We start from the raw sequence: 9,656 nt of genomic DNA, 5'->3' as shown, positions 1-9,656 counted from the left end.
AAGGGTGACTATGACTATGTAATTATGACACAAACTTTGCACATGCAACACAAAGCAATTTCGGGTAAAGTACATGAGATTATTATTTCCCCTCGGGGATAAATAAAGGATTTCTGATTCTGATTCTGATTTCTCTGTAATTCTAATGGAGCGCAACTAAAAGTCACGGCTGCACGAATGTAAATAAGCTACCGAATTGCAAGCGTATGTGCAACAGTTTTTACAGTAAAAAAAAAAAAAAAAAAATCTAAAAACTTAACCTTCTAACCTGTGGTACTACATGTGAGTGACAGACACTGACAGCTTGAAGCCTGCCAGCAACGCGACGCTACTCTAAAGACCCCCACCGTAACGTTAACGGTACTCCAACTCTTGCCGTTTATCCAGCAGCCCGGGCACTGACGACTACTACTACTACAACTATTACCACTACTACTACTACTGCTACTACAACTATTCTTATTCTTCTACTTCTGCTTCGTCGGCTTCTTCTTCGTCTGGTCTTACACCAAACAGCTTTCCGGTGCATTACCGCCCCCCACTGATGTGTGTGTAGACTCCATGGTTTTAAGGAAGGGAGCGCTATCCAATCACAACAGCTATAGGGCGGGTCTTTTAACCGACCCCGCCCCATTCTGAGGACCCCCTCCAATCGACCGCGAGACGTCGCCGTTGCTTCCCTTTCCTTCTTTTCACGCGTCTGTTTGCCATCTGCCGCGCGGTCACGTGACACATCTGTCAGGGGACAGCATGGCGGACATGCATGTGGAGCCTCAAAACAAATCACATCGATTGTCCAGCTAACCCCGCCGCGAGGAACATCGATACCGCGCGCAGAACACACAGCAGAATGGACGAGGACAATAAACTCCAGTTCCCGTCTCTGCCCGCGACCAAGGAGGACCTTCTGGTGAGTGCACAGCAGCCTGCGTTAGCCGACATATCTGCTGTGTCTGTCTGGCTAATCTGAGCTAACCTCCATTCCTGCCTTATTGTCTGGCAGTTAAAGTATGCGCTCAGCAGGAAAATGTGTTTGTCTTGGGCGTAACACGTGAATGTGGATGTAGGAAACAGCCTCGTGTGTTTCTATGGACACGTTTGTGTCAACTACCGTCACTGTTCACTGAGCCAACAGTGAGTGGCCAAATCTCAAAGCGTTAGCCACGTATGTACATAAAGTAAACTACTGTGTGGCGGCTGAAATACTTCGAGTAGCTGTCACATCAACAAGGCAGCGTCCCTCAGCTTCTAACATAGCTTTTAAATTCCTCCTTCACAGGACTGGGCTTACCCAATGAGACGAGAAATGCAGGTATGTACAATGCACGTACAGCGGGAAGAATAATCCTGTTTTTGTACTTAGCACGGTATGATTTCCTCCACATTTGAGTATGTGGAATACAAGTTAAAAGTATACCCAGTGTCACAAATCTCGACCACAAAAATGTAATGCAATACTGAGCAAACTTGTATACAAATACGAGTTATCTATTTGCAGGAGACGATATATCAATATCTTCTTACAACCTATTATGATGATATGACCTGGCATGTTATTCTTTGCTGCTCTTCAAAGTACTGATTAACAAAAAGAGTTGCTGAAGGTGTTTGATCTAAAGCAACCGATACAGGCTCGTATTCCACACACTGATTGTCATATTAGTTTGAGAGACTTTGATATAGCTCTGTCTTTGTTGTAGATGATCAGAAGCTCGAATGCAGAATGCATGTACATGTATAAGTAGACAGCATGTTTGTGAAGAGGCTGAGTGTCTCACCCTGGGTAAATTAACGTGCATTCATTCTTTTTAACATCAACATAAACTGTGCTGCTCTGTCTTTATTTTCAGGAGATATTACCGGGGCTGTTTTTAGGTCCCTATTCTGCTGCAATGAAGAGCAAGGTAATTTTTCCCAAATGTATCCATTGGCCCTTGCAGACATCATATTTTTGCAGCTTGTATGACTTCTTGTCTTTCTCTCTGTCTAGCTGCCAATTCTAGAGACACAGGGCATAACGCATATTGTGTGTGTCCGCCAAGACATTGAAGCCAATTTTATCAAACCTAATTTCCCTCATACATTTAGGTAAGTAAGAACTCAAAAGATCTGTGTGCTCTGCTGTCAGTATTTGACGTGGACCACTAACTGCATGTTTGTGGGAAATGTTGAAAACACGTGTTATTTGATCAAGCGCTTTCCGGCTAACCCACAAACTACATGTTTTTGTGTCTTTGCAGATACCTTGTGTTAGATATTGCTGACAATCCAGTGGAAAATATAATACGATTTTTCCCTTCAGTGAGTTACAAAGTGGGCTTTTTCCTTCCTTCTTGGCAAGCTTTTCATTGACCGAAAGGTGTTGCATTTGCATTATGTCTGATGCTCTGTATTTTCTTTTCCTCCTGGCAGACTAAAGAATTTATTGATAGCTGCTTAGCAACAGGAGGTAAGGACGCATGCATTTTCCATTCTTCATACTCAAGAAGATAAAAAAACATCTTTTATCTGAAGTCTTTTTTCTTACTCTTTCAGGAAAGGTACTGATTCATGGTAATGCAGGGATATCAAGAAGGTGAAGGTTTTTTTTTTTTTGGATGATGATGATTTCACTTCATGCATTCTGTCTCTTATGCACTGAACTTTCCATCACATATAACTGCTAAAGTTCTATAAATATCCTTGAATACTGTAGAACTGTGTCTCTGTGTTTACTCTTTCAGTGCTGCCTTAGTGATTGCATACCTTATGGAAACATTTGGGATGAAGTACAGGTGAATTTTTTTTTCTTTCCAGCTTTGTATTTTACCCCAGTAGAGCAGAAGTCTATGAGTGACAATCATGTACCCCATTGCCTCACATACACCTCCAGTTATGTTCATGTCTACTGAAAGCATACATGTAGAAAACTGCATCACATAAACTGTATGATAGCATGCAGGTATTGTAAAGAAACATACTGCAGCGTAATTGTTACAATATAAAATGTTGCAACAAATACAAGCTTGCTTATTTATTTATTTTCGTATCTGCTTCAGCTAAATTAATAACACGCTGTTCATTCTGCAGGGATGCATTCAGCCACGTCCAGGAGAGGAGGTTCTGCATCAACCCCAATGTGGGCTTTGTGCACCAGCTACAGGTCAGTCTTCGCTCTGAGACACAGCACCTCAAATTCTGATGAATTAACATGGCAGTCCAATTAAGAAGTGAACATGTACAGCCCACTCCTCATTACTATAAATACATGTGCTGCTAACCTGTTAGTCAACAAAACATACTGCCTCTAGCTCCTTGCCTCTAAAAGGCTAAGGCGCGTCTGCATTAATGTTCGTAGCAAAATGATTCAGCATCTAGAGCTGGAGTTATGTGAATGATCAGTGTTGCAGCAGAGCGGAAGAATGTTTGCGTTGCATGATTGTTCTGAAACAGGCCCATTCAGATGACCTGTTACCTGACAGTGTGTGTTGTCATTCTTAGCAATCTGCTTCTGGTTTGACTCTGCAGAAATTGTTTCCCTGCAGTCTTCTTTTAGCCAGCTGCGTTTAGCAAGCTATTTCTTATTCTGACATCTGACTTGTAAGTAAAATTAGGATGAGTTGTCTCTTTTGAGTAGTAGAAATCATGACATGATATTAGCCATGACACTAGATTGGGGGTTTTCTTTGTGGTTGAGCATTTTTGTTTTGTGTCTGCAGCTGCAATGATGACAACTGTGCAGCAATGAACACACTGTGACCGCACAGTCTTCATGCTGACGTTAGCTGCTAACCTCTTGCACCTGTAATAATGAGTGTTCGTTTCCTAGGAATATGAAGCGATCTACCTAGCCAGGTTGACCATTAAAATGATGTCACCGATGCAGTTGGGCAGGTCCTTCTCCTTACAAGCTGGGATGCCAGGTTTGTACATACCGTACCCAGTCTTGCTGAGTCACACCAGTGTCCTCAGATTGAAACACCATCAATGAAACACCAAGCCTTGTGTTTCTAAGCCACGAGTTATTGCAGAAAAGCATTCAACACAGAGTTGAGTGGCCTTGTGTTGTTTGGGAATGGTGTAGCATCAGTTATTCATCACCAGTCTTTAGTGATGGGAGTGCACATTTGTTCAAAGCAACTCTCAATGCTGGTAGTTTTGCTTTGAGTCAGGCTCAGATTTTCCAGGAAATGAGCGATGGCTCCATGGATGATTTCATAGTTTCATCTTTTCTCAGTGTCATGAATGTCTCTAATTAAAAGACACAAATGGATGCTAACATGTAAATACTTGGAGCCCATAATTTCCCTTAAAGCTACATGTCTTCTCCCTGAATGGTGGTGACTTCATCTAGCACTGGTTGTGATGTGTTCAGGGTTTGAGGAGTTCTTTAACCCAGGAGGGCTTACAGGTATTAAACTGTCTGGTGATTGCACACTTTTTTTAACTCAACACACTGGGTTATGATGAAAGGGGAACTTGTTTGTGTTGGTGTGGGCAGTTATTGTTCTTCTTTGCACATTTCTTGAACAGGAAGCCTTAAACGCAGCCTGGAGGAAGATGAAGACTTCGGAGCAATGCAGGTCACAGCAGCACAGAATGGATGAGCTTTCTGATATTTAGTCGTGTGGCGCAGTGCACTCTTTTTTTTTTTTTTTTTTTTTTTACATTTTTAATGGGATTAAAAATGTAAATATTGGAACTTTTTCTAAGGGGAAGGGACTCGGGCGGAAGCAGGACTACTCATGTTTGAGACATGGAGGACTGATGGGGATCGGGCATATTTGATAACCTTTTTTTTCCTTGAGCTGTATGCACTGATGGGAGATTTTTTGCAGTTTTATAGTATTTAAAGCATTTTGCATTTGCAGCGGGACAGTATTGCAATAATGCACTTCCGATACTTGAATTTGTGTAGACGACCAGAATGGGGCTGTCGGCAAAAGGGAAAGTAGCCAGCACGTCGCCCAGTGGAGGACACGAGAAGAGGAATAGCTAATGCCTTTATTTTGGGAGTAATAGGATTATAACTAATATCAGGCTTAACGTGAGATAGTAAGGAATGAAAAAATAACTCACTGCTTAATAAACAGAAGTCTGACATAATCCTGTGGAGCTGTTTTTATATCATGAAGTACTGTGCATAGAAACAGTATTTGGTTCATAAATATTAATGAAAAACTATGCTTTACTTATGCTAAATTCTCTTGTCCTGTTCATTATTTTAACAGACCCTTCTGGAAACTGAGCTGTGTATGTCAGTAAGAATGAAAAACAGCCACTATTTCACTCTCTGAACAAATTGTATGATGAGCTTTGGGCACTGTGTCATCAGGCTGAAATCTATAAGAATTAATTGGGAGATAAATTTTAAATGGCATGTATGGGAATTAAGTTACATTAGAATTCATGTAAAAAAAAAAAAAAAATCTATATATGCAGTATATGGTTTCCACACCTGAAATTCTTCATTACACCTCACTAAGGACTTTGTGTACAGACACTTAAAAAAGAGACAGAAAATGTTTTGTAGACACTCCCTCTCATGGCTTCCCATTTGTTCAACAAAGCTTCAACAAATGAAGGATTGTTTTAATTAAAACATGAATCAGCTTTGTAGCACAAATTTCACTGACTCATTTAATAAGTATAAATATGAGCAAGAAAACATGGTAGATTGTAAAATATTTTATGACTTCCATATTTGGAAATAAATTACATTAAATATGTTCCCCTGTTTTCCAGAATAATAGCATAATTACAAAACTTAAATAAGAGTTCATTTACAAAAGTCATTTTTATGCATTTCCCAACATCTATCAATCCCTATTGCAGCTGTGATGACATTTCAAATCTCGACCAAATACAAAACTTTAAGAGCATTAGTTAATGTCTCACCACTGCCTCACAAAATGCAAACCCTTTTGTTCTCTAGAAATATTACACATTATAACAGTCTTTACTGGATAGTAATGCATTTGGTCTTCAAACTTTCATTATGGTTATCCAGCAATGTTACTGCCAAAGGAAGAAAAGCCTGCTGGGATAGAGAGCAATTTGTACCAAAGAGCACAAATTAGAAGAATAAAACCCAAAAACTCAGAGAAGGAAGTTTCTCACCACATGTAAAGAGACAAAGTTAAGACTTTCTTTGGTGACTTGATGATCAATACAGAGCCCAGACAGACCAAGTTTGAATCATGACAAAGTGATTCCTTCAACCATACATTGTTTTGTAGTGAACTTGTGAGGCTGTTGCCTGTAATAAATAATTATTACTGAGCTGTGTCGGACATATAAATTAATTTGAGACCATCTTGATTTGCAAAGCAAATGTACGTACCTACATCTGCGTGATAGTCGCAGACGTGTAGTATTTTCTCTGGGAGTACACAGCAAATTACAAATTACAACAATGTTATACAGTAACTCTTTCTTCAGATGGTGGGGGATGATGATGACAGGGCTCCACCCTTGTGAGGTAGCCATGGCTAGCAAAGGGGCAGAGGATGATGTCAAACTGAGTGGAGGACTGTTTACTCGAGTGTGCTGAAATAAGGATGACCGGTCTGGAACGTCTCAGCTGTGTCACCACCACAAAGTCATCCTTGGCCAGATCTCCTAATTAGTAAGACACTTTGTTAATGTTAAGTTTTGATGTCAACAGGTGTATAAAGGTGCAGTCCATGCTCCAAAAGGTTTAGAGCTGCTGTTGTCCTCAGTCTATGAATCGACACTGCATGTAAGTCTCATCTGAGGTGGTGTAGCCACACTTTTGGTAGAAAGCCACATTCTGGGGCGAACATTCCAGCGTGATTTTATAGCAATTCAGTTTTTTGCTGAGAAGGAGGAGTGTTGAAACTAGCCTATAAGCAAGAGAAAGAAAGAGAGAGAGGTCTGCTGAGATTTGTGCGATGGATACATAAATATTAAAAATAAGACAAGACAAAATATCTTTGTGTCAAGCTCATACAGGTCTACTCACAGTTTGCCCAGCTGCTTCCCTCTGCACAGTTCACTGACTACCACCTCCTCCACCCGGCCTCTCTGCAAACAGAACAGAACAGAGAGGCGCTTCATTTCATTCATAACATTTCAATCATTCCATTTAATAAAAATGTTTACTTTGCAAATTGAATCTGCATGCTTTTTAAGGAAATATACCGGTAAATCTAACTTGTTATTTTTGGTTTATGATGCTGAACTCGGTTAATAATTACCACGTATTTTAAGGGATGTGTCTGTGAGAGAAAATACAGATGTATCCATTGTAAGAAATGCACAAATTGCTTGCCGGGATGTAATTTACCTTAGCACAGGAGTGGATGAATTTGTGTTCTGTGATCAAAGTGGCGGTGGCAACAATCTGTCTCAGATTTATGTCCTCCACCACAATGACGTAGTAGTCTCCTGTCTTCTTCATATGCTCAAACTTTTCTGGAAGCCAACAGATGACATATGTATTTTTTTTTTACCTTTATTGATATTTTATTACATTAGTTTGCATTTAAACTTTGTTTTCTATGATGAGGGTACTTTGCTTTCTCAAATTTGTGCTCTGGTGTACCAATAATAATTAGTCTCAATTTTGTCTTACATATAAGCGGCATTATGCTGAGTTGGACTTACTTGTGAACTGCTCCGGTGTGACATCACCTGTCTCGGTGAGTTGAGATAAAACCTTGAAGAATCCTGGAGCACAGAAAAAAAAAAAAAAACAGAAAGAAAAAAAAAAAGGTGAAAATATGTGATGGTATTCTCATTCCATCTCTCATGGTTTCTTCATTTCTATTAAGTTGCGGGTTACTTTTAAATTATGTGTCAAAATGTAGCCAGCGCATTCATATTCCATTGAGAATACAAGTCCTGTTCTGGGATCTGTCCTACAACCAGCCTCTTACCCCTGTTGAAGTCTGCCGTGCACAGCGGTCTGAGCACCAGGCCGTCCCCTGGGCTGGACACAGAGATGGGGGGAGAGAAGGAGACAGTGTTGCTACTCCAGTCTAGCTCCTGAAGCAGGGAGGGCTCAAAAAGCGGAGTCTCGTCCAGCAGCATTCCACAATCTGCTTAGGACACACACAAACAGGTAAGTCCACAGACACATTCACACCCATAAATGTGTGGTTGCAAAATATGAGTTGACAGGATCATGCTGACAGTATGCCACGACTGAATATATGTTTGCTCTAAGTTACAGAACTTTGACCTGACAAATATTATTTCACTTGGTCAAAAGCTGACATTACTTCACTGCCATGCTCCAGTGGTTGACAAGCCAGTTGCCAAAATTAATGGGCACATCTATAAATTTGAGTTGACGCCCTCTTACATTTCTCAATGAGGTGATTCAGCATTCAGGATTTTTTTTCCAGGATATAGTCCAGGATATGTCATGAGGAGGGCCCATTCATACAGCAAGGCCAACAGGCAACAGTGCTGTTGGTGGTGTCTTTGACGCTGAAGAGATTTTTGACTCTTGTTTCGGTGTTAGTTTTAATCAAAGCAACCAGAGCTAACCTAAAGCCTAAAGCTAGACGCGTTTTATTTCTGGTTTCCATAGCAGCAAAACACAAATACACTTTAATGATGTCATTACTTCCCGATCACCACGTCACGCAAATAAGAATATGACTGTATTGGGCTTGCTAAGTGCCAAGACTGCAGACCATTTCACCGCAAAAGCCTGTGTTAGTTTCGCCGAACTGCTCACATTGATCAAACAACGTTAACTATTGCACCTCCTCAGTGTTTTGGCTAGCTAACGGAACGTTAGCAACGCATAACTAGTCTAATTACTGTCAAATCTACGTGAGCAAAGAACGTTAACTAGCTGTAATGTAATGTACATCGTGTTACTTTTCTCGTGAGTCCTGTCAGATAGCTCATGTTACTATCCAGCCCAGCTAGTGTCAGAGGTGTAACTTCACACTTCACATTAAACGTTAGCGTTACCTCTTTAAGGATCGCCTGCCATACAGTGCTACCACTTAGCTAGCTAGCTAGCCTAACTACTTACTTACCAGTAAAACCGCACACAAGAAGACGGGTTCCAGTTGAATTTCCAGACTGACGTACCGTATAATGACGAACGGGGAAGTTGTACTAGTTTTGTATGAGGTTGGACTACTACACTGAGATGAACAGCGTGGGTGCTTTAAAAGGCTGTTTCTGGTTGGCACGAGCGGCTGAACATTTTGTATGATGTGGCAATGAGATGCCGCGGCCCCGGGGGCGGTGCCTTACGTGGTGCGTAAGTTTGGTTGATACGCGTTCACGTCGGCTCGTACTGGGTCGCTTCGTCACTTTTTTAATGATGGCAAGATAGTTAGATGAAACGTAACCTGAAAAGACGCTTAATAACCTGATCTTTGTCGTGACCTCAAAATTAAAATTACAAGAGAGCTCACGCCTGATTGTAACTTCAAACAGAGAGGTGTTGATTCAACTGTGTGGTCATTTTATAGAGTGTAGTTTGTGGTGCTGTCAAATTGTATCACATTATACAGAGTTTGTTATTTAGCCTATGCTGCTTATCACCACAAACCTCAGCATCCAAATGACCACAGTTGAATCAGCTATGTAATGATGCTGAATAAATTTGTGGAATTGTGTGTGTGTGGAATTCAATATTATTATTATTATTAACAGATTTTTTTTAGAATTTATTTATTTTTTGT

The 9,656-nt window shown here is 40.6% G+C and overlaps 2 protein-coding genes across 3 annotated transcripts; one reads left to right on the top strand and one right to left on the bottom strand.

The window, feature by feature from the left end:
* The first annotated feature begins 731 nt into the window (after positions 1–731).
* On the top strand, positions 732–5,085 carry styx (serine/threonine/tyrosine interacting protein). The gene is made up of 11 exons (XM_070970457.1): positions 732–910; positions 1,280–1,312; positions 1,851–1,904; positions 1,991–2,088; positions 2,241–2,301; positions 2,413–2,449; positions 2,536–2,575; positions 2,724–2,774; positions 3,070–3,142; positions 3,809–3,902; positions 4,513–5,085. Exons 1-11 carry the CDS (start codon positions 764–766, stop codon positions 4,584–4,586), a joined length of 762 nt encoding a protein of 253 aa, XP_070826558.1. The 5' UTR covers positions 732–763; the 3' UTR covers positions 4,587–5,085.
* A 567-nt stretch (positions 5,086–5,652) lies between these two features.
* Positions 5,653–9,227, bottom strand: gnpnat1 (glucosamine-phosphate N-acetyltransferase 1). Of its 2 annotated transcripts, none has more exons than XM_070960606.1 (6): positions 9,000–9,227; positions 7,881–8,042; positions 7,609–7,671; positions 7,289–7,416; positions 6,965–7,026; positions 5,653–6,845 (listed from the first exon to the last, which is right to left on the bottom strand). In XM_070960606.1, the coding sequence occupies exons 2-6, from the start codon at positions 8,032–8,034 to the stop codon at positions 6,698–6,700; spliced, it is 555 nt and encodes a 184-aa protein (XP_070816707.1). In that variant the 5' UTR covers positions 8,035–8,042; positions 9,000–9,227; the 3' UTR covers positions 5,653–6,697. The 2 variants fall into 2 exon arrangements, with proteins under 2 accessions (XP_070816707.1, XP_070817517.1); XM_070961416.1 differs by having other exon boundaries at positions 7,881–8,045; positions 9,000–9,039.
* Between the last annotated feature and the right edge of the window lie 429 nt (positions 9,228–9,656).

This window comes from Chaetodon trifascialis, chromosome 1 (genome assembly GCF_039877785.1).
Source record: "Chaetodon trifascialis isolate fChaTrf1 chromosome 1, fChaTrf1.hap1, whole genome shotgun sequence".
In the NCBI taxonomy this organism is placed as follows: Eukaryota; Metazoa; Chordata; class Actinopteri; order Chaetodontiformes; family Chaetodontidae; genus Chaetodon; species Chaetodon trifascialis.
Note: the sequence above shows the minus strand (reverse complement) of the source record. Positions and strands in the feature narration are given on the sequence as shown.

Coding starts and splice junctions, on each gene's coding strand:
- gnpnat1 (XM_070960606.1), bottom strand. CDS start 8,034: ATGCTGCTGGACGAGACTCCGCTTTTTGAGCCCTCCCTGCTTCAGGAG. Junction 7,027..7,288: donor TCATCCACTCCTGTGCTAAG/GTAAATTACATC, acceptor TTCTGTTTGCAG/AGAGGCCGGGTGGAGGAGGT. Junction 6,846..6,964: donor GGGAAGCAGCTGGGCAAACT/GTGAGTAGACCT, acceptor TCTTGCTTATAG/GCTAGTTTCAACACTCCTCC.
- styx (XM_070970457.1), top strand. CDS start 764: ATGTGGAGCCTCAAAACAAATCACATCGATTGTCCAGCTAACCCCGCC. Junction 911..1,279: donor CGACCAAGGAGGACCTTCTG/GTGAGTGCACAG, acceptor CCTCCTTCACAG/GACTGGGCTTACCCAATGAG. Junction 1,905..1,990: donor CTGCTGCAATGAAGAGCAAG/GTAATTTTTCCC, acceptor CTCTCTGTCTAG/CTGCCAATTCTAGAGACACA.